A 23,289-nucleotide genomic window follows, 5' to 3' on the forward strand; every position below is an offset into this window, starting at 1 on the left:
TATTAAAGTTCTTATCTTTGACTTCAATAACGTGGTAGCTGATGCAGGTAGTAATACAAATAAAGGTAATTCTTCTTTCAGGGGCTATAAACAGTGGCTTTAAACTTTGGGAGAGAGCAGTAGAGAGGTGTTTTAGAAGTCTGCGTGATGGATTAGGCAAATGGTAAAGTGTTTGGCCCTGCCTAGCTACCAACTCAGGCTTGAATGTCAACCTGGCTTCTTAGCTGTTCTTTCTTCTGTCGTCCTTTGAGCTGTTAAGTGGTGATTCCAGAAGCTGCTTAACAAATTGATGTATCTGTGCAGGGGGTGGGAGGGAGGGGTGAAAGATGAGAGCAAAAGAACAGGTTAAATACTAGGAGCAGCACAGCTCTCCTGTCTCTTACTGTTTTCATCTGCCTATGCAACCCTGTCAGAGAAGCAAATATTGCACTGAGGAATAAGAGTGTACAAGTGCAGTGAGTTAAGCCAAACTGGGTTTGTGTTCGTTTTCCTTTTGAAGTCTACACAGAAATACATTTGCAGGCCTCTGCCGTTCTGATTCACAAAACAGTGGCTCCTGTCGGGAGGGATCTTAGAGTTATTTTGGCAGTAGCTGTTGTAATACTCTTGGTTAGATATTTGTTTGCTTTCATCTGCTGAAAAGCAGTTTGCATTCCTTTTCATCTTTTCCAGGTAGCCTTGCTGTAATTTTTGCTAACTGGTAGAACAAAATTGCTTACCCATATATGGTGGCCTGGGCTCTTTTCACTTCCTCTGCTTCACTAAAGGACTTTCAGCATATGCTGTGCTGAGGCTGCCCATGTCTCGCCAGATTTCCTGTCCTGTGTCATCTCTCTGTGGTGTCAAACAGAAAACTGTAACTGAAGAAAACTTGCACCTCTGGGTGACAAAAGTTATCTGCCAGGGTAGCTTGTCAAAAATTGCTCGAAAGCATCCTGGCTTTTCAAAGAATGGAAGACTACAGTTCAGAGTGAAGATGGTGGTGACTAATCTTTTTGAAAAGAGCAGCATAGCAGAGAGGGACCTGACTGTGCTGGGTGACAGCCTACTGGGCATGAGCCAGCAGTGTGCCCAGCTGGCACAGAAGGCCAATGGTGTCTTGGCCTGTGTCAGGAGCAGTGTGGCAAGCAGCACCAGGGCTGTCATTCTGCCCTGCACTGGCACTGGAGAGGCCTCACCTGCAGCACTGTGTGCAGCTCTGGGCACTCACTGCAAGATAGGTCCTGAGGAGCTGGAGCGGGGCCAGAGGAGAGCAATGAGAGTGGGGAAGGGACTGGAGGAGAAAGCTACTGAGGGAGCTGGTCTGGGTTAGCCTGGAGAAGAGGAGACTCAAGGGGGACCTCAGCTCACTCTACAGCTACCTGAAGGGAAGGGGTAGTCACGTTGGGGGGGGGTCAGGCTCTTCTCCCAGACAAATTGTGACAGGCTAGGAGGACATGGCCTGAAGCTGTGCCAGGGAGGGTTAGGTTGGATGTTAGGACGCACTTCCTGATGGAAAGGGGAATTAAAGCCTGGAATGGACTGCTCAGGGAGGTGGTGGAGTCATTGTCCCTGGAGGTGTTTCAGGCAAGCATGTCTGTGGCACTCAGTGCCATGGTCTGGTTGCTGTGGTGGTGTTAGGTCCTAGGCTGGACTGAATGATCTCAGAGCTCTGTTCTGGCCTCAGTAATTCTGTGGCTCTGTGAAAATGGAGGTCCTGTTTTGTAGTGTATTAACTTGTGAACCTGTGCCTAGAGCTAAGAGCGGTCTTGCATCAAACTTGCTTTCTTTGCACAGAACCTGACATGTGACTTCCAAAGTCAGTAAATGTTCTGAAAAGATTTTCAAGAAAAAAATGCTCTTTTAACAATTTTGTTGCAGATCTTCACAGGATAAACGGATCCTTCTTGTGAACTCTCAGAACAAGTCTCTGTCTCAGTCTTTTGAAAATCTCTTTGATGAACCATCCTATGGCTTGTTACAAGTATGTATGCCTTTTGAATGGTTTTGTTCTGAAGCACAATGCACCTACCCTATCAGACAAATGTTTCCTCAATCTCTGTCCTTGCAAAAGGCATTCAGGATTAAGTGCAGGGTCCTGCATCTGGGTTGGGACAATCCCAGGCATCATTATAGGCTGCGGAGTGCCTGGCTTGAGAGCAGCCCTGAGGAAAAGGGCTTGGGAGGTGCTGGGGGAATGAGAAGCTCAGCATGAGTCAGCAGTGTGGACTTGCAGCCCAGAGACACAACCAGAGCCTGGGCTGCAGCAAGAGCAGGGTGGCCAGCAGGACAAGGGAAGTGATCCTCCCCCTCTACGCTGCTCTGGTGAGACCCCACCTGGAGTACTGCATTCTATTCTGGAGCCACTGTTACAAGAAGGATCTGAAGGTAGTGGAAGGTGTTCTTGGAGAAGGGCTGTGAGGACAGGCTGAGAGAGTTGGGGCTGTTCAATCTGGAGAATAGAAGGCTCTGAAGAGACCTTGTTGTGGCCTTGCAGTATCTGCAGGGGGCTACAGGAAAGCTGGGGAGGGACTTTTTAGGCTGTCAGGTAGTGATAAGGCTGGGGGGAATGGATCCAAGCTAGAGGAGGGGAGATTCACATTGGATATTAGGAAGGTGTTCAGCATGAAGGTGGAAGCCTCATCCTTGGATGTTTTTAAGGCCAGGCTGGATGTGGCTCCGGGCAACCTGATCTAGTGTGAGATGACCCTGCTCATGGCAGCGGGGTTGGAACTGTGTAATCCTTGAGGTCCCTTCCAACCCTGACAACTCTGTGGTTGTATTCTACAATGAATGCTTACCATGGAAAGCACATTTACTTAAAGATTGTTTTCTTTGTTCTGGTGATTTTTTGACTTTTCTTTGGTACTATTTCAAGCCTACTCAACTTAATTTTGATTCTATACATTTGGGTTCAGGTAGCTGTAGAAAGGAGAAAACATTTAGGAGTTACCAAAACACTACTTAGAATTTCCTAATATTCCCTGACTGAATATTCTTATCTTGATACTTTCAGACAGTTTTGAAGAGATGCTGGAAATACAGCAGCAAAAAGCACAATATTGTCTAAAAGAGCTGTTTTGGTTTTCCCTGCTAAAACTGCTTAGCATTTGGTGGAGTTTATGGACTCTATTAAAGTCAACAGCAAAATTCCCAGTGGCTTGAATGAGGCCAGTGGTTTGACTGGCCAGTTTGTTTAATTAAAGAAAGCCTTGCTGAGTGAATTACATTATCAAGTCAAGTTTTGTGTGAGGTTCCTAGCAGAGTTCATGATCATTCAGGAGTGTTTTTCCTGGGAAGGTAGAGAAGATTAGGAAGAAGTTCTTTACAGTGAGGGTGGTGAAACACTGGCACAGGTTGCCCAGGGAGGTTGTGGAGCACAGAATCACATAACGTGATCAAAATGATGTACTTCACAACCTCTCTGAAGGTGTTGAAGGCCAGGTTGGAGGAGGCCTTGAGCAACCTTTTCTAGTGGGAGGTGACCCTGCCTATGGCAGGGGATTAGAATTGGCTGAGCTCTGAAGTCCCTTCCAATCTAAACCATTCTAGAATTAAGCTAAGCATAAAGAAAACCTTGTGTGGCATTAATCACTGGAAATCAACTGGTGGTTCTGATCCATAGGTGAAGCTTACTGAGCACACTGCTCTCCAGTCTTGCAAATCAGTCAATGGTATTACCTCAACAGTTAAGATACTATTTTAATTGTAATTAATTTAATTCTGATCCATGAAACTTCACTAACTTTTGAGACTTGCACCACTTACCCTGCTCTTTTGCTTTCTGTGAGCACAAGAATTCCAAATAACTCCAATTCTACTTCTGTGCCTTGTTATAACAGAAATTGAAGAAGGATCCATACACAGTAACAATGGGAAGATTCTCTAAAGTCACCAACTACATCTTTGACAGCTTCCGTTCGAGCGACCCTTCACATCAGCGGCGCCCGCCCTCGGAGATGGCAGACTTCCTCAACGATGCCATCCCAGGGCTGAAGATCAATCAGCAGGAAGAGCCTGGATTTGAAGTCATCACACGGGTGAGTGTGTCACAGAATTAACCAGCTTGGAAAAGACCTCTGACATCATCAACCTATCACCTAATTAACCCATGGCACCAAGTGCCCATCCAGCCTCCTTTTAAACACCTCCATGGGTGGAGACTCCACCTCACTGGGCAGCCCATTCCAATGCCAGAAACTCTTGCTGTGAGGAACTTCTTCCTAACATCCAGTCTGCACCTGCCCTGGCACAGTTTGAGGCTTTGTCCTCTTGTTCTGTCCCTAGGTGCCTGGCAGAAGAGACCAGCTCCACCTCCTTGCTGGAGGGGAAATTGAAACTGGATGTTAGGATGAAGTTGTTTGCAGTGAGGGTGGTGAGACACTGGCACAGGTTGCCCAGGGAGGTTGTAGAGCACAAAATCACAATGTGATCAAAGATCCCATTCTGTGCTTCTGTGCTCCACAACCTCCCTGGAGGTGTTCAGGGCCAGGTTGCATGAAGCCTTGAGCGACCTCTTCTAGTGGGAGGTGTCTCTGCCTGTTGTGAGGGGTTGGAACTGGCTGAGCTTTGAGCTCCCTTTCAACCTAAACCATTCTATAATTCTCTTTTTCAAGAGGCATGGCATAATTACTGGAACCTTTTAGGTGTTATTCATCATACTGTTAATACTGGGTAGGGTTGGGGGATAGGTTGGACTGGATGATCTGGGAGGTCTCTTCCAACCTGGTTGATTCTATGACTCTATCTGTAGCTGTCCTCAGCACAGAGATCTGAAGATCTTATTTTGTTGCTAGCATGCACATCGCCCTAAATCTTTAGAGTTGTTGCCTGAGGTATGCACATGTGAAAATGTAGCCATACAGAGTATCAAACTGGCAAGCTTAGTGCTGCTTGTGCAGTTGTTTCCCTCTAGTGACTTTAAGTGAGGTTTGTATAAGATATTTGCTTCTGTTTCAGATCGATCTGGGGAGACAGCCTGAAGTTAGCAGAAGAGAGCCTGTGTCAGCTGAAGAATGGGCTAAGAATATGGATTCTGAAGGAAGAATTCTAGACGTGGACTATATAAAGCGCTCAATATTCAAAGGGGTAAATAGTTTGTCTCAAGTGGGCAGCATCTGTGGCTTCATTCTTCTTTCCTCCCCAAACCATGGTGTGCTCTTCTCCTTGTAATGCTTTGTGCAGGACTTCGAGCCTGTCATTATTATTGGAGAGACTTCATAAAGCACAGTTCTATGCTTCTTAAATACCTTGCAGTCTTGCAGCCATACAAAGTGCTCTGTGAGGAGTGGGATCCTCTATGAGTGGAGGAGCTGAGAACACAAATGCTTAAGTAATAAAGACTCATAGAATCAGTTGGGGTTGGTAGGAAGGTGTTACGTGATAGATTGGACTTGATGATCTTGGAGATCTTTTCCAACCTGGTTAATTCTGTGACTGTGTGATTCCGTGAACCACAAGGATCATCTAGTGCCAACCCTGCTGCCATGGGCAGGGACACCTCGCACTGGACCAGGCTGTCCAGAGCCTCGTCCAGCCTGGCCTTAGACACCTCCAGGGATGAGGCTTCCATCACCTCCCTGGGCAACCCCTGCCAGGACTCTCACCACCCTCACGCCAAAGAACTTCTTAATGTCCAGTGTGACTCTCCCCATTTCCAGCTCTGTTCCATTCCCCCCAGTCCTATCACTCTCTGACAGCCTGAAAAGTCCCTCCCCAGCTTTCTTGTAGTCCCTTTCAGATACTGCAAGGTCACAATAAGTTCTCCTGGGAGCCTTCTCTTCTCCAGACTGAGCAGACCCAACTCTCTCAGCCTGTCCTCATAGTAGAGGGGCTCCAGCCTTCTGATCATCCTTGTGGCCTCCTTCTGGGTGTGTTCTAGTCCTCAAGGTCAAGTTTGACAGCAGTTTGTAGTTTATCTATTTAAACAAAGATTTTTTTAATTTTGCTTCCTAAAATCTCTATCCATAAAGTGTTTATTGCAAGCTGTGAAGCAAAAAGGAAGAGAAATATTTGTAAAGTTTCTTTATTCTTTTTATTTTCTATGGCTGAATCCAACGCTTCTGGCACCAGGAGAGACCTCATAATGGCCCTCCAGTATCTGAGGGAGGCCTATAAGAAAGCTGGGGAGGGATTATTTGCACAGTCATGTACTGTTAAGGACAAGGGGCAATGGCTTTCAACCTAAGAGGTGTACATTTAGACTGAACATTAGGGCAGATTTCTTCACTATGAGGGTGGTGGAAAACTGGAACAGGTTGCCAAGGAATGTTGTGGAGGCCTCTTCACTGCAGACATTCTAGGGCTGGCTTCATAGCTCTCTGCAGCCTCACCTAGTTGAGGATATCCCTACTTACTGCTGAGGAGGTTGGAGTAGATGACCTCTAGATGGGCCTTCCAACTCAGTCCATTCTGTGATTCTGCAGTTTTTTGCTTCATGGGACTCTTCACAGGACCAGAGGCTGCTAGGGGTTGGAAGGGACTTCTGGAGATCTTCCGGTCCAACTCCTCTGACAGAGCAGGAGCAGAGAATCCAGCGCAGGTCACACAGGAACACATCCAGACAGCGCTGGAAAGGCTTCAGAGAAGGAGACTCCACAGCCTCTCTGGGATTTTCCTACAGTTTCCTTCCAGTGTGATACGTAGTTGGCAGGGAAGATTTGGCTACAACGTAAAGGGAACCTCACTTGTAAAGATTATCTTCTTACTTGAAGAAGCTTTGTATCACTAAAGGAAAGTTTCCCCAGGAAATGGAAGTAGTCTTTTATTAATGTTTCATATCTGTTTTTTTCCCTTAGGGTCTCTGCCATACTTTGAGAAAAGAGGCATGGAAGTTTCTTTTGGGATATTTTCCTTGGAACAGCACTAAAGAAGAGAGAGCAAACCTGCAGAAAAGGAAAACGTGAGTATGCTGGGGTTTGGGTTACAGAGGAACAAATCAAACCCTGCTTTTTATTTTCTTAAGGCATATAGTGATGTTGAAAGCTTTTTTTGAACATTTAAAAGACAGCTGCTAAAGATTATTGAATGCAGTGAAGTCTGTGAGGCTTGCTTAGAAATTATTTGCATGCTAAAGTTAAAATAAACAGGGTCTTACCCCATTTGTGGTAAGGACAAGTTGAATGAATGAACGAATGCTTTAAATAAATAAATAATTGAGCACCTTTCTGTTTCAAAATGATTTTTCTTCTTCAGGGATGAATATTTCAGGATGAAGCTGCAGTGGAAGTCTGTCAGTGAGGAACAGGAGAAGCGAAATTCAAGACTAAGAGATTATCGGAGCCTTATAGGTAAATGTAGATGCAGAAGCATACCCAAGTGTACAGATCACCCTTTTACAGCTGAGTGGAACTATGTGAGCAGGCACTAAAAGCTAACAGGTTGCCAATTTCCAAGGTGTCTGAACTTTGTTATATTATTAATACTGAAACTGTCTAAACCAGAGTAAGTCAGAGCCTGGCTGGGGTTCTTAGCTTCCTTAGCACTAAAAAGTTCTTTATTTCCTTACTTCATGATGTTTTGTGAATTAAAATAATGACACACCACAACAATGTGGATAAACATCCCAGGATGTTAGGGGCTGGAAGGGACCTCTGGAGAGCTTCCAGTCCAACCCCTCTGCCAGAGCAGGAGCAGGGAATCCAGCGCAGGTCACACAGGAACACATCCAAACAGGGCTGGAAAGGCTCCAGAGAAGGAAACTCCACAGCCTCTCTGGGCAGCCTGTGCCAGGGCTCTGGCACCCTTACACTCAAGGAGTTCTTCCTCCTGCTGAGCTGGAACTTCCTGTGCTGCAGTTTCCATCCCTTGCCCCTTGTCCTATGGCAGGGCACAAGTGAGCAGAGGCTGTCCCTGTCCCTTCCTTCCTGACCCCCAGCCTGTTAATAACCATTCATGGTCACCCTCAGTCTCCTCCAAGCAGCAGAGCCCCAGCTCCCTCAGTCTCTCCTCATAAGGAAGATATTCCACTCCCTAAGTAATTTTTGTGGCTCTGTGTTGGACCTTAGTTCCATGAGGTCCTTGAACAGAGGGGCTGAGAACTGGACACAAATACTTTTACTGCAGACAGGGAGGATTTTCTTTTGTTTAAAACACTCTTTTATTTTGAAGTGACATTCAGCTATGTAGTTGTTTGAAACACTTCAGAGTTTTGCAGCAGTGCTTGAGGAGGAAAGCAGCAGCCTAGAAACCATTCTGAATTCATCTGTTGCTGTCCTGTTTCCTTAGAAAAAGACGTCAACAGGACAGATCGGACAAACAAATTCTATGAGGGTGAAGATAATCCAGGACTGATTTTACTTCATGATATTTTGATGACCTATTGCATGTATGACTTTGACTTGGGTAAGTTGCATTCTTCTCAGTGTAAAAACCTGTTTAACATCTGCTGTGCAGCTTTCACAGAATCACAGAAATATCCAGGTTGGGCAAGATCCTCAGGATCACAGAGTCCAACCTATTACCCTACTCTACAAGATAATGTTAGGCTTGTTACTCAACTCCTATTGATTAGTGTGCTTTGTAAATGTCAAGATTCGTATTCTAATAATGTAGAGAACTTTGTTCAGTTTCTTAACCCTGTTTCTTGTTTTATCTGATGCCTCTCACAGGCATCTGAATCCATTAACTGAGTTGGGATTGGAAATTAAGTGGCACTTTGCCTCCACCATTGCCCTCCTTGTTGTTTGGTTGGGGTTTTTTTTAGCATTGAACAAGTTTGCTTTTCAGAGTTTTAAATGCATTTGAGTCCTTGGAGCTTGAGCTTTACATCCACTTTTAAGATGGATGTATCAATAAAAATGATACAGCAGTTGTCAGTGCTGTAATTAAAGCACAGCATGCTGAACCAGCTGTTTGTAGTGTGGGTGTTCTTAAGTGTAAGAAGCAGCTTTTAAAGTATTCATAGCACTCTGTCAGAACTCTCTTCAGCCTATGCATCTGTTGCAGAAGGAAAAGCAAAGAACATCTTCCTCTAATCACAGAATAAGCAATCATATAGTCAGTGTGGCTGGAAAAGGACTCTGAGATCAAGTCCAGCAGAGGACCTAACACCACCACATCAGCTAAACCATGACAGCAAGTGCCACACCCAATCTTTGCTAAAGATCTCCAAGGATGGTGACTCCACCACCTCCCTGGGCAGCCCATTCCAGGCTTTAATTCCCCTTTCCATCAGGAAGTGCTTCCTAACATCCAGTCTGACCCTCCCCTGGCATAGCTTCAGGCCTTGCCCTTCTGTCCTGGCACAAGTTGCCTGGCAGCAGAGCCTGACCCTCATTTGACTACAGCTTCCCTTCAGGTAGGTGTAGAGCTCAGGTCCCCCTTGAGTCTCTTCTTCTCCAGGCTAACCTAGCCCAGCTCCCTCAGCCTCTCCTCAGCAGCCTTCCCCTCCAGTCCCTTTCCCATTCTCGTTGCTCTCCTCTGGCCCTGTTCCAGCCCCTCAAGATCTGTCTTGCAGTGAGTGCCCAGAGCTGCACAGTGCTGGAGGTGAGGCCTCCCCAGTGCCAGAGCAGGGCAGAATGACAGCCCTGGAGGTGCTGGCCACACTGTTCCTGATACAGGCCAAGATACCACTGGCCTTCTGTGCCAGCTGGGCACACTGCTGGCTCAATTGAAACAAGCTTTATTCTTCAGGAGACATTTAAACTCTTGAGCAGAAATTCCTCTGCATTGATTTTTAATTTGCTGTATTGTGAAATGTGTGGGGAATAAAACATCTGCTCTCATTTGACCTTTTAATTATTTTACCTGAGTGTTGCCCTCATTTGGTTTTTCTCCATATTTTCAGAGTCATTGAGGCCAATCCTCTTTTCAGTTACTCAGTTACAATTACCTCGTTAAGAAATGGAATCAACCAAGCTTAGGTCTACCCAAGCAATCTCATGTCATGTTGAACCAGCCACTAATGGTAGACATGCACATAAATCATGCCCTCCCTTAGGAGGGGCAGCAGCAGTAGGGCAGCAGATAAGCTGACTTGAGCATCAGTGAAAAGCTAGATTGGAAGAGTCAGGAAGAGAGGAGAAAATGAGCTCTATAAATCCTTGTCCTCTCTTCTTATTTGTGCTGTTAATTGCAAATAAGCTGGCAGAAGCATTTGAAAAAGCTACAGAATTGTGAAAATGTTTTATATGCAACTAAACTGTGTTGGATAGTCTGGAGGTCAGACTCTCTAAAGAGAGATATTTTATTCTGATGCTAGATAGAATCATAAATCATAGAATCAGTCAGGGTTGGGAGAGACCACAAGGATCATCTAGTTCCAACCCCCCTGCCATAGGCAGGGACACCTCACTCTAGATCAGGCTGTCCAGAGCCTCATCCAGCCTGGCCTTAAACACCTCCAGGGATGAAGCTTCCATCACCTCCCTGGGCAGCCTGTTCCAGACTTTCGCCACCCTCCTGCTGAAGAACTTCTTCCTAACCTCCAGGCTTAATCTACCCATTTCCAGCTTTGTTCCATTTAGATACTCAAAAGCCACAATAAGGTCCCCTGGGAGCCTTCTCCTCTGCAGACTGAGCAGCCCCAACTGCCTCAGTCTATCCTCACAGGAGAGGTGCTCCAGCTTTTTCTTAGAAGGGATGTGAGTGCTTTTTAGGACCTAGGAATTTGATTCCCTGTTTCTGGGCATAGAAACCTAAAGGCACTTCCTTGAACCAGGTCTGGATATGTGTTTATTTCATGATTCTCAAGGAAGATTGTGTTGTTAATACCCTTAGAATCAGCCAGGCTGGAAGAGACCTCCAAGCTCATTCAGCCCAACCTAGCACCCAGCCCTGGCCAGTCAACCAGACCATGGCACTAAGTGCCCCAGCCAGTGTTGTTTTAACACCTTCAGGGTCAGTGACACCAGCACCCTCCTGGGCAGCCCATTCCAATTCTCCTGCAGTTTGAGCCTTTATTGTTGGCTCTTTGGTGATGTGGATGGTGTCTTGCTTGAGTGTATTTAAAACACCATCCAAGCAGAACAGTCCTTCCTGTCCTAAATACAGAAATTCTTAAAGCATATTCAATGCCTCTCCCTCCCCCCCCAAAAAAAAAAAAAGCAAGGTGAGGTGTGAAATGTCTCCATGAAAGCTTTTGTACCATCTGTTTCCCTGGGATTGAGACTCAACTGCTCTTCTTGAGACCTATTTGGAAAGCAAATCTTCAGCTGGGGTGGGGGAAAGAGGGAAGTCATGATAAGGTTTTAAATATGTGGAAGAAAGCAACCAATTACACATGGAGAAGATAATAAATATGAGCCTGTGATGGTGAAAGGTGTATTTTTTAAGCTTAAGTATCAATATATGCTTCTGAGCACTAAATGGGGACTGCTTTAGTTAGAAATGTGTTGTGCCAGCTCAGTTCCTCTGTAGTTTAACTACGAGACCAATGTGTTTTCTTTCATGTTCTCCTGAGCCTGGCAGAAAGAGCTGCTGGATCTTGGTAGATCTACTGGATGCTGGTGGTTATTAATACAAAAATGTCTCTAGTGGTGGTTGAGTTGGAAAATGATCTGCAGAAGCTTGGAATACCAATATTATTCCCCACCCACCACCTTTGTTCTCCCCCAAGGTTATGTCCAGGGGATGAGCGATTTGCTGTCGCCGGTCCTGTACGTCATGGAGAACGAAGTCGATGCCTTCTGGTGCTTTGTATCATACATGGATCAAATGGTAAAAGAAGGCTCTTTTAGATAAGCTGTGGATAGCATTTGGGCTTAATTTTCATTGGGTTTTAAATTCCTCTGCAGCAGTCATCCTCTGTTCAATGTCAGTGTGCTTGTTCTGCTTGACCAAGGTTATGGTGGGTTTGCAGTGCTGTTGCTGTGCAGTACAGACACATCTGGCTCCTTGGAAATTCCAAGGTAACTCGGAGCCATCACAGACAATTTTGTTTGAATCAGGAGCCCTCTAGCAGAAATTTGCTCAGGATAGTGGTTTCCTGTGATTTGCTAAATGCAATTTAGACCTCACACAAAGTGAAGCTTTGAAGGGTGGTGCGAGAATGGAAACAAAGTCGCCTGTTTGGTTGGAGTGCAGTGGTGCTGCGTGGAGATACAGAACATAGGCTGAGGTAAAATGCCATTTATTACATGCAGAAGTGTTGTTGGAAGAGACACAGGTCAGTGCTTCAGTTAAACCTTCCAGTAAAAGACTTCTCATTGGGTAGAAGTGCAGTTAAATATCCATATGTTGCGTATGCAAAGGATGAGAACCACTGTTGCAGTAATAAAACTTCATTTGGGCATTTACAGCTGGGTCAAAAGTATTTCTTTTTTCTTATCATTGAGTTAATAAAAATGACAGTGCTGTTACTTTCTTCCATCCAGCACCAGAATTTTGAAGAACAGATGCAAGGCATGAAGACACAACTAATTCAGCTGAGCACTCTGCTTCGTTTACTAGACAGTGGATTCTGCAGTTACTTAGGTAGGTGCATTGCTCACACACAGTAACTACAACAGCTTGCTGCATTCTCTGGGCATTGATATCCTCCCCAGTCTTGAGACATAATTCCTTTAGTCATTTTATACAAACACAGGACTTGTGGATGAATAACACCTAAAAGGTTCCAGTAATTATGCCATGCCTGTTGAAAAAGAGAATTATAGAATGGTTTAGGTTGGAAAGGAGCTTAAAGCTCAGCCAGTTCCAACCCCTCACCATAGGCATACACCTCCTGATAGAACAGGTTGCTCAAGACCTCATCCAACCTGGCCTTGAACACCTCCAGGGAGGTTGTGGAGCATAGAATGGGATCAAAGATCCCATTCTGTGCTTCTGTGCTCCACAACCTCCTTGGGCAACCTGTGCCAGTGTCTCACTATCCTCACTGCAAACAGCTTCTTCCTAACATCCACTTTCACTCTCCCCTCTGCCACTTCAAACCCATTCCTCCTCATCCTCTCATTACCAGACCTTGTAAATAGTCCCTCCCCAGTCCTCCTGGAGCTCCCTTCAGATCCTGCAAGGCCACTCCAAGCTCTCCTCCAAGCCTTCTCCAGGCTGCAGAGCCCCAACTCTCTCTGCCTGTCCTCATGGCAGAGCTGCTGCAGCCCTCTCAGCATCTTGGTGGCCTCCTCTGGACTGGCTCCAATAGTTCCATGCCCTTGTGCTGGGGACTCTGGAACTGCACCCAGTTTAAACCCTCTTCCACCTGAAATTCTCCTGCTACTGATTTTAGCTGTGTGGTATCCTCACAGTCTTTGATTCTTAAAAGAGGCTGCCAGCTTAAAAATCAGTGCTATGGGTCTGTACCTGTAAAGTGTGTTGGGTTTTCCCCCCCTTCTATTGTCCTCACTAAATCTGGTGTTTGTGAAATGTAACAATCTTATTCCTAGAATCTCAAGACTCAGGCTACCTTTATTTTTGCTTCCGATGGCTTCTTATCAGATTTAAAAGGGAGTTCAGCTTCCAGGACATCCTTCGACTCTGGGAGGTAAGGAGATCTTTCAGCACACAAACTCTTATCAGCCTTTGGACTTCAGAACAAAAAGCATGGCTCCTGGTTTTGTTTTTTTTAACCTGGATAAATGCAATGGGGTGAGGACATATTAGCACACCCTGACTATTCTGTGATTCTCTGTCTGTTAGATCTCTTCAGCCAAAACTAGAACTTGGGGAGTTAATGGAAACAAAATGCTTCAGAGCTGATGGGGGTAAAGTGGCTTTTTGAGAAAGGTTTGGACAGGATTCTTCAGATGTGGCTCTTAAGTGGAAGAAGTAAGGGGAGAGCAGCTTATGCTAGAAGTAATACCATTTATGTCTAATTCCTTGCTATTGATGGAATTAAATGCTTGGAAGGCAGGTTTCACTGAATCACAGAGTGTCAGGGGCTGGAAGGGACTTCCAAAACTCATCCAGTCTAACTCCCCTGCCAGAGCAGCATCACCTACAGCTGATCACACAGGAACACAGCCAGGTAGGCTTTGAATATCTCGAGAGGGAGACTCCACAGCTGCCCTGGGCAGCCTGTGCCAGGCTTCTGTCACAGCAAAGAAATTCTCCTCATGTTTCCATGGAACTTCCTATGCCTCAGCTCCCGCCTATTGCCCTTCATCCTGGCACTGAGCACCACCCAGCAGAGCCTGGCTCCAGCCTCCTGGCACTCACCTTTCCATTGTTTAGCCAGAACTATAACCAGGATGATGTCAGAGGATGAGCTTGATGATCACAGAATCAGTCAGGGTTGGAAGGGACCACAAGGATCAGCCAGTTCCAACCCCCCTGCCATGGCCAGGAATACCCTCCCCTAGATCAGGCTGCCCACAGCCTCATCCAGCCTGGCCTTAAACACCTCCAGGGACGGAGTCTCAACCACCTCCCTGGGCAACCCATTCCAGCCTCTCACCACTGTCATGATGAAGAACTTCCTCCTCACTCCTGTCACTCCATGAGAGCCTGAAAGGTCCCTCCCCAGCTTTTTTGTAGGCCCACTTCAGATAGTGAAAGGCCTACTACTGATGTAGCCTCATGATGTCAAATGCCATAATGTACAATATCAAAATCTGGAAGGTCTGCTAACTTCAGGGTAATGAAATCTGGTTGTGATTTAGATGGTCTTGAGATCAGATGGAGTAATTAATGTGGACTAACATTGACTGATCTTCAGTTCATTGTTCAAAGAGAATGGAGAAGCACATCAACAGCACAGCTTCCAGGTCTAAGATGCACTCAGCAAGAGCACCACTGCAATCTCCCAAATGGGAGTAAATGTTCAGGGGACTGGAATTTGGAATTTCTAGGACATAACATCACAGAGCTGTGCTAGGAAGCAGAAGGGTAGCGGAAAGAGAGGGACTCTAGTGCATAAAATTTGTACTGTATTGAAACCTAAGGTTTCTGATCTAATAAAAAATGATGCTGCTGTTCTATTGGCTTTTTCCACTAATGAGGAAGGAGTCACATAAAGAGGGGGAACAGTATTTAAAGCTGCCTAAAGTAAATCTTTTTTAGGCTTTTTGTCACCAGTTGGTGGAATTTAGTATCACAGAGTACTGAAGTGATGCTTGTGTTAACTGAAGAGGACTAAAGTTTATTCAGAAATGAGGGAACCAAAAGAATTCCCTCTTCCAAAGGATAAATTACAATGATGGGGCTGAACTTGAAGCTCTCCAAAGGTGCTTTCCAGCTCCTAACATCCTGTGATTTTGAGGAGGGGTGGGAAATCACAGTACTTTAAGGCCATTTGTTTTTAAATGGATGACAGCAGTATTTTTTCCGAGGTTTTAGTCCCAGGTAAGACTGTTCTTATCTCTTCTGCTGTATTGCATGCATGCAAAAAAGGAACATCCTGTGTTTCCAACTCTCCACTGTGATTTCTTCTGTCTTAGAAAGGTGACAGAAACCTATTCATGTGATAGTCGTGCAGGTTCCTTCTAGCATCTCATAATATGGTTTAGGTTGGAAGGGACCTCAAAGCTCATCCAGTTCCAATCTCTGCCATAAGCAGGGACACCTCCCACAAGAACAGGTCAATCAAGGCCTTGTCCAAGGCCACTGAACACCTCCAGGGAGGGAGCAGCCACAACCTCCCTGGGAAACCTGTGCCAATGTCTCACCCCCCTCACTGCAAACATCTTCTTCCTAACATCCACTTTCACTCTCCCTTCTGCCACTTCAAACCCATTCCTCCTCATCCTTTCATTACAAGACCTTGTCAGTAGTCCCTCCTGCAGCCCCTTTCAAATCCTGCAAGGCCACTCCAAGGTCTCCTCCAAGCCTTCTCTTCTCCAGGCTGCAGAGCCCAAACTCTCTCAGTCTGGGCTCAGAGCAGAGCTGCTGCAGCCCTCTCAGCATCTTGGTGGCCTCCTATTCTTGTCTGGAAAGTCTGTCATAAGTCTTGTCTCTACACAACAAAATTCTACCTGACTATGGACAGTGAATAGTTGCTAGCAACGATATGGCATTCAGCTCTCTTTTAGAGGTTGCGAACATTTGCCCAAGATAAAACTGGTTATTTATTATGTCCAATGATGTTGTGGAGGCAGGGAATTAATATGTGGCCGAGTCAGGAATTTTATACTCTGGACTGGCTCCAACACTTCCATGTCCTTCTTGTGCTGGGGGCTGCAGAACTGCCCCCAGGACTGCAGGTGGGGTGTGAGGAGAGCAGAGCCAAGGGGCGGAATCCCCTCCCTTGCCCTGTGCCCACACTGCTCTTGCTGCAGCCCAGCACAGGGTTGCTTCCCAGTGCAGGACTGCACATAGCCTTGTTGAACCTCATTAGGTTCCACTGTGCCCAGCACTCCAGTCAGGGCAGAGGGTGCAATGCAGAGCTACCTTCTCGGATTCCAATACCTCTCAGGATTTCATTTTGTTTTTTATATCTAATTTGTGTGGTAAAAGAAAAGAATTCATATAGCTGGAGAAGTACTTAGTTGCCTTCTAAATTGTACATTTAACCACTTGGCTTGAGGGCTTCCTTGTTTTCCAAGAGGTGCCTTTCTTTTCAGGCAAAAAGCAGAGGCATTTCCAAAGCACTTCTCCTATTTTAACAGGTCATGTGGACGGAATTGCCTTGCCAGAATTTTCATCTTCTCCTTTGTTGTGCCATCCTAGAATCTGAAAAGCAGCAAATAATGGACAAGCACTATGGCTTTAATGAAATATTAAAGGTACTCAATTCTTAATGCTTTATTTAAATACTGATTAACTTCTGGAAGTGTTTCATGTTAGGAAAAGAGCCTACAAGGCTCAAACGTGAGCTGCACGTCTGTCCTGTGTGCTTTCAGAGTGCTCATTTGATACCTGTGTTTAGTGACAAGATCATTAACAAATGGAAGTCTTTTCTCCCCCACGGACTACTGCTTAGTATGTTCAGAGAGGAAAAATGAAGTTTTGTCTTCTTATCTCTTTGGGGGTACCCAGGAGGGCCACATTGTCGCATTAGGAAGTATCACAGTTTTCTCCTGCAGCTCTTGGGTGCTGGTGCAAGGCAGCTCTTGGGCAATGCAGGGTTGTACTACCCATTTGTCAAAGCAAATAAAGCATATTCAGCACTTATTAACTTAAGGGGGAAGCTTGCAAGTTGATGCTTATTAGCTGTGTGTTTACCATTTATGACACTTACTATTCTTTGTGACTCTGGTTTTAGCATATTAATGAGCTGTCAATGAAAATCGATGTGGAATATATACTCTGCAAGGCAGAAGCAATTTCCATGCAGATGATGAATTGCAAGGTAAAGATACTTTGAGTGTAGCTGCTGTGAGCATTTCTAGACAGTGCAAGCGTGTTGTTGGCTGTAATTGTACATGGGTGACTTGAGAAATCTCTAAATGCCTGGTTCAAGGTAAAGGATGTGCTGTGGCTCTGCAGCAGATACCTTCTTAAGAGTCTGTAAGCAAGAGTCAGTGATTTTGTTGAGTGATATTGCTCACTGGGGTAAGCTGGGTTGTGCTTTTGGCTGTGATTTCTTAACTCATACTAGGTCACCAGTACAGAGCCACAGAATTGTCAGGGCTGGAAGGGACCTCAAGGATCAGCCAGTTCCAATCCCCCTGCCATGCCCAGGGACACCTCACACTAGATCAGGTTGTCCAGAGTCCCATCCAGCCTGGCCTTAAACACCTCCAGGGATGAGGCTTCCACCACCTCCCTGAGCAACCCCTTCCAGGCTCTCACCACCCTCATGCTGAACAACTTCTTCCTAACATCCAGGCTGAATCTCCCCATTTCCAGCTCTGTTCCATTCCCCCCAGTCCTATCACTCCCTGACAGCCTGAGAAGTCCCTCCCCAGCTTTCTTGTAGCCCACTTAATATACTGAAAAGCCACAGTAAGGTCACCAGGGAGCCTTCTCCTCGCCAGACTGAACAACCCGAACTCTTTCAGCCCATCCTCACAGCAGAGCAGCTCCAGCCCTCTGCTTATCCTCCTGGCCCTTCTCTGGATGCCATCCAGCACCTCCATATCCCTCTTGTACTAGGAACTCCAGAACTGGAGACAATAACTACAAGTAGTGTTTAAGTGAAACTAAGGCTGAAAGAGTTGATTTCAGTGCAGCTACATGTGGGTGAGAAATCACTTGGGGGAGGAGGATCCTTATTGTTCATAGAATGGTTTAGGTTGGAAGTGACCTCAAAGCTCAGCCAGTTCCAACTCCCCACCATAGGCAGGGACACCTTCCACTAGAATGGGTTGCTCAAGGCCTCATCCAGCCTGGCCTTGAGCACCTCCAGGGAGGTTGTGGAGCAGAGAAGCACAGAATGGGATCTTTGATGTACTTCTGTGCTCCACAGCCTCCCTGGGCAACCTGTGCCAGTGTCTCACCAATGTTCTGCATTTAATTACAACGGGTTTTAGTGTTTGTGGTTTCTTTTTCTTCACCTTTCTAGGAATTGCCTCAAGCAGTCAGTGAGATCCTGGGGATAGAAAGCAGTTCTGTAACACCGGATTCAGACCCTGGAGAGGATGAAAGCGGAGCTGTGTTGAGTTGTCCTTCATCCTTATACCAGAGTATCTCCACCCCTGCAATTGCTGCCAATGGAACAAGAGACACCACTCAGCAGCTGTCTGAGGCACACAGCTTGACTCCTGCATAACTACAGTTGGGCAGAGTGAAGAAGGACTTTTCCTGAGCACGTTTTTTTTCCCAAGCACTTGAGAGATGGATATTTAAATTTGGTGTTGATTAAGCTTTAAGGTTGGAAAGAAAATCTGTACTGTAATGCTCTTGCATTAAAGCTTTACAACATGACTCAACTTTAACTATTTTTGTAGTTTCTTCTACCAAAACAGCCTTTTTGGTTTCAATAACATTCCTTAATATTTTTGTAGCCAAGTGCATTTCCCTTTTGTTGCAGAAGAACTGGAACTGGATGGTGATTGAGGATGGATTTGGAAGCCATGGCTCCTCGCTGAGCTTTTGCACCTCGCGACCTGAGGCGGTGTGAGCTCTGCGAGCACACTCGCACACCAGGGCTGCTGGAGCTGCTGCAGGCAGCTCTCAAGCCCAGGAGAAGCTGGTGTGTTAGAGGAGGATTGTTTTGTAGATGAATGGGGGTTCTCCCCCCCTCAAAATGTTTACAAAAATACTTCTGAGTATTTCTTGCTGGCTGAATGTAGATTTGAAATGGACATTTCTGCTCGAGACAGTTCAGTGTCCACGTACTGAACTCTCTGTAAGTGGGAGTGGACAAGCAGTCTATTTTTTACATGAACATATCTTCACTTTCTATCTGCATAGATATTTACACACCCCCATGCTAGAGACACAAATGTGTGTGAATACTGAAAAGGAAAGTTGTATTTTCACCAGCTGAGTGAACTTGGCTCTTTGTTCAGATCAGTTTGACCAAACTCATTCACAGCTCCAACCTGGGCTCTTCTGTCCAGAACTTTTCTAACTGAAAGTAACTTTCACATCAGGCCTACACCTGAGGTCATTTTGCAACTGATTTCTTGCAGACTTTACTAATGTTTTATCTTTGCTAATGTATTGACTGATCAGTTAACTACTTTAACACTGTTTTTATGCCAAGATGATTTGGAGAATGATTAAGCAGGTTATAAAACCCCAACCAAACCACAACCCAAACCAGTAATCACAGTTAACATGAAATGCCTTTTTGTTTTGTATATGCAGAAGGCAGTGTGAGTTTATTCCATGCCATGCTGATGTCCTTGGACACGATGTGAAGTTTAACATAACTGAATCAGTGTATCCATAATTTGGTAACTATTGTACATAGAGAAAATAAAAATGGAAGCTGATGTAGTGTTTTTAATTAAATCATATTTAGAGAAAAAAAATCTGCTTGTCTGGTGGTTGTTGTGAGAACCTGAGCAGGAGGGGACAGCTCACAACAGTTGTTAGTGCATCGACAGGAAATGGTTGTGTTGGTCAGGCAGAGCAGTGGGGATACTTCTTTACTGCACAGTGGAACCTACCTTGCCTCTCCAGGCTGTTGAGGTGTGGAATGTGGCAGAGCTTTCTTCTGGAGCAAGCCTACTTTTATCAGTGGTGCTTGTGTCACCTGAAGCAAACCCACCACTGGTGCTTGTGCCACCTGAAGCAAACCCACCACTGGTGCTTGTGCCACCTGAAGCAAACCCACCACTGGTGCTTGTGTCACCTGAAGCAAACCCACCACTGGTGCTTGTGCCACCTGAAGCAAATAGAAGTACCACGGAAAGGTTTGACAGGGCTCTGGGCAGCCTGATTGTAGTTGAGGGTGTCCCTGCTCTTCTCAGTGATGCTCAATGATAGGCCAAGGGGCAATAGGTGGAAGTTGAGGCATAGGAAATTTCATGTAAACAGGAGCATTTTTTTCCCCATGGGGGTGACAGAAGCCTGGCACAGGCTGCCCAGAGTGGTTGTGGAGTCTCCCTCTTGAGATACTCGAATCTCCCTGGCTGTGTTCTGTGTGATCTGCTGCAGGTGATGCTGCTCTGGCAGGGAGGTTGTACTGCGTGAGCTTTGGAGGACCCTTCCAGCCCCTGACGTTCTGTGGTTCTGCTTACTGCAGAGGGGTTGGACTAGATGACCTTCAGAGGTCCCTTCCAACCCAGACCATTCTATCACAGAATTGTCAGGGCTAGAAGGGACCTCAAGGATCATCCAGTTCAAACCCCCCTGCTATGGGCAGAGACACCTCACACTAGCTCAGGTTGCTCAGAGTCTCTTCCAGCCCGACCTTAAAACACCTCCAGGGCTGAGGCTTCCATGACTGCCCTGGGCAACCTGTTCCAGTGTTCTACCACCTTCATGCTGAACAACTTCTTGTTAACATCTGCTCTCAGTCTACCCGCTTCTAGTTTTGCTCTGTTCCCTTCAGTCCTATTCCTACCTGACACCCTAAAAAGTCCCTCCCCAGCTTTCTTGTAGCCCACTTCAGACACTATGAAAAAGGCATCAGTAGATAAGTTGTTACAACAACTGGAGGCTGAATGAAACTTCTCTCACCAGCTGCAGACAGACACTGGAGAGCTGAAGCAGTCCAGATTTGGGGTTTAATATTGTCCATGTGTTATCTCCCATCAGTTAATAAGAAGAGTTTGTGTGGTGGCAGTCAAGGATTCACAGCTCAGCATAGCTGTAGCCTTTCATTTCCTGTCCAGGAAATGACTGTGGAGCATCAATGCCTTTGTTGGCTGCGGAGCATTGTGCTTTCTGGCAGCTGATTTAATGTAGCATGGAATACATCAAGGCACCAGGTCTTATATAATCACCACTTTGGTTTGAAGATCCTAAGCAAGCCAGTGTCTGTCTGCTTTTTTTTTGAGCGCCTAATTCACTTTGAAGTGTAGTTGCAAAATGTTTTTGTCCAAAGATGATGTTGAAATGGAAGTAGAGGAGGGGAGAAGGGAAATGTCTGAAACTGAGCAGTGCAATGGGCAAGTTTGTCAATTAACCCTGCATGGGTCTGAGCTGCTCAGGATAGGCACAAAAAGAGGTGAGCAACATATTAAGAGCCTGGAAAAAAAATCCTACCTGGCTGCTTATTGAGCATTCAGGTGGTTAGGGAAAGCATAGGGCAGTGGAATTGGTCATTCCTCACAGTTACAGCTCTGGCTGTAAGCAAACACTGCCAGCCCTTAATGTCTGCCTTTCCTTTTGGAGTGTAGTTGACATCGTCCCTTTGAATTAAGATATCAAGGAGGAGAAGTTTGCCCTTGCTGGGGAGGGACCTGGAGCACAGCCCTGTGAGGAGAGGCTGAGGGAGCTGGGGGTGTGCAGCCTGCAGCAGAGGAGGCTCAGGGCAGAGCTCATTGCTGTCTCCTGCTACCTGAAGGGAGGCTGTAGCCAGGTGGGGTTGGGCTCTTTGCCAGGCACCAAGGGACAGAAAAAGAGGACACAGCCTCAAGCTGTGCCATGGCAGGTCTAGGCTGGATGTTAGGAAGAAGTTCTTCACAGAGAGAGTGATTGGCATTGGAATGGGCTGCCCAGGGAGGTGGTGGAGTCCCCATTCCTGGGGGTGTTTAAAAGGAGGCTGGATGGGGTACTTAGTGCCATGGGTTAGTTAAAAGGTGTTAGGGGATAGGTTGGACTCGATGATCTCAGAGGTCTTTTCCAGCCTGGTTAATTCTGAGACGCCAAGCCCGGTGCTTGAGTGCCATAAAGATGAACGACATGAGTGGTTTTGCCTTGGTCTGCAGGGCTGCCATAAGAGGAAATGAGATTTGCTTGCCTCAATTTGTTCTCAGCAAGCACATCTTGAGTGTTTAATCATCTCTTATCTTCTCAGTCTTCACAAACGATTGTGATACTTCTGTTTGCTCCAACAAACAAGATTAGATTGCTCCGTGGTTCTCCAGCCTTTTCTCCTCCTCCCTCTCTTCTTGGAAACAGGTAGAATGTTGGCCTCCTCCCAGTCTTGTCACTTATCCTTCCCCTGAGGTCTTAAAATAGTTACTGATGGCAGAGATTTAATGAGCCTGCTCCCCAAGTGGGGTGTCTGTGCCAAGGCATTTGCTGTGATCAGGCTCACCCCAAGTGCTCTCCAGCGTTGTTTGATCTCGTTAAGAGCTTACCTCCCTGTCCTTGCTATCAGTTGTGACAGATCCCTGGGTCACAGCCGATTCTCCCATCAAAGAATGATGAGGGGAGGGAAAGAGGGGACTAAAAGAAGACATTAAACACTTGGATCACGTTAAGTTGTTTTCTGTGTTGTCCTTCCCCCGCGTTCAGCACTGATCTAAAGCTTCAATTCTTTGGGCTGCTGCTATATTTGTACCAAAAATTGCTTTTGATGCCCTGTACTAATCTCTTGGAATTTTGTACCACAGCCTTTGTCTGTGCATGAAATGTGTTCATGCTGCCTGTGCCTGGGATTTTTGTCCTAGTTCTCGTCTCCTGTGAGCTCCTCTTTTGAACTGAAGGTAATGACAAACCGATGCCTGTGGAGCTCCCGCGAAGCGCTGTAGCAGGCTGCACTTCCTCTACAGCGAAAGGTTTCTGATGAAATGGGATTTGTTTTGCTCCTGAAGCAACCAAAGAATTGTCTTTCTCCTCCAGATTCCCTCCCTCCCCCTTGGGAGTTGTTATAACTGCATTTGTTGAAGTCCTCTTCAATAGCCAGTTTCTGGTTTGGTCTCAGAACTGTTTCTGACCAAAGACTCTGAACTCATGTTGTGTTCTCTCGCACACATTGCACCTTCTGCATAATGCCTTCAGCCAGTTCCTCTCTACCACAGCTGCTTCTGCTTATTCTTTTCTTCCAAATCCTGGGGCAGAGTTTATCATTGCTATTCCCACCTCTTCCTAGCCAGGAGGCTGTGACTCTGACCTGGGGCTGCTTAGGCTGCAGAGGAGAAGGCTGAGAGGGGATCTGAGCAATGCCTGTCAAGAGCTGAGGGCTGGGGGTCAGGAAGGAAGGCACAG

At 46.0% G+C, this 23,289-nt stretch overlaps 1 protein-coding gene across 2 annotated transcripts in view; it reads left to right on the forward strand.

Moving 5' to 3' along the window:
* Window positions 1-19,718, forward strand: part of TBC1D15 (TBC1 domain family member 15) — a 33,208-nt gene extending 13,490 nt beyond the window's left edge. For both annotated transcript variants that reach the window (XM_064165991.1, XM_064165992.1), the window contains exons 6-17: window positions 1,861-1,963; window positions 3,822-4,019; window positions 4,939-5,067; window positions 6,777-6,880; window positions 7,174-7,268; window positions 8,206-8,322; window positions 11,537-11,637; window positions 12,294-12,393; window positions 13,305-13,402; window positions 16,464-16,580; window positions 17,060-17,146; window positions 18,302-19,718. In XM_064165991.1, coding sequence (XP_064022061.1) covers window positions 1,861-1,963; window positions 3,822-4,019; window positions 4,939-5,067; window positions 6,777-6,880; window positions 7,174-7,268; window positions 8,206-8,322; window positions 11,537-11,637; window positions 12,294-12,393; window positions 13,305-13,402; window positions 16,464-16,580; window positions 17,060-17,146; window positions 18,302-18,508 — 1,456 coding nt within the window. In that variant the 3' untranslated portion in view covers window positions 18,509-19,718. The remainder of the gene's footprint in view (window positions 1-1,860; window positions 1,964-3,821; window positions 4,020-4,938; window positions 5,068-6,776; window positions 6,881-7,173; window positions 7,269-8,205; window positions 8,323-11,536; window positions 11,638-12,293; window positions 12,394-13,304; window positions 13,403-16,463; window positions 16,581-17,059; window positions 17,147-18,301) is intronic.
* Window positions 19,719-23,289: the final 3,571 nt, after the last annotated feature.

Source organism: Pogoniulus pusillus, chromosome 27 (assembly GCF_015220805.1).
Source record: "Pogoniulus pusillus isolate bPogPus1 chromosome 27, bPogPus1.pri, whole genome shotgun sequence".
NCBI lineage: Eukaryota > Metazoa > Chordata > Aves > Piciformes > Lybiidae > Pogoniulus > Pogoniulus pusillus.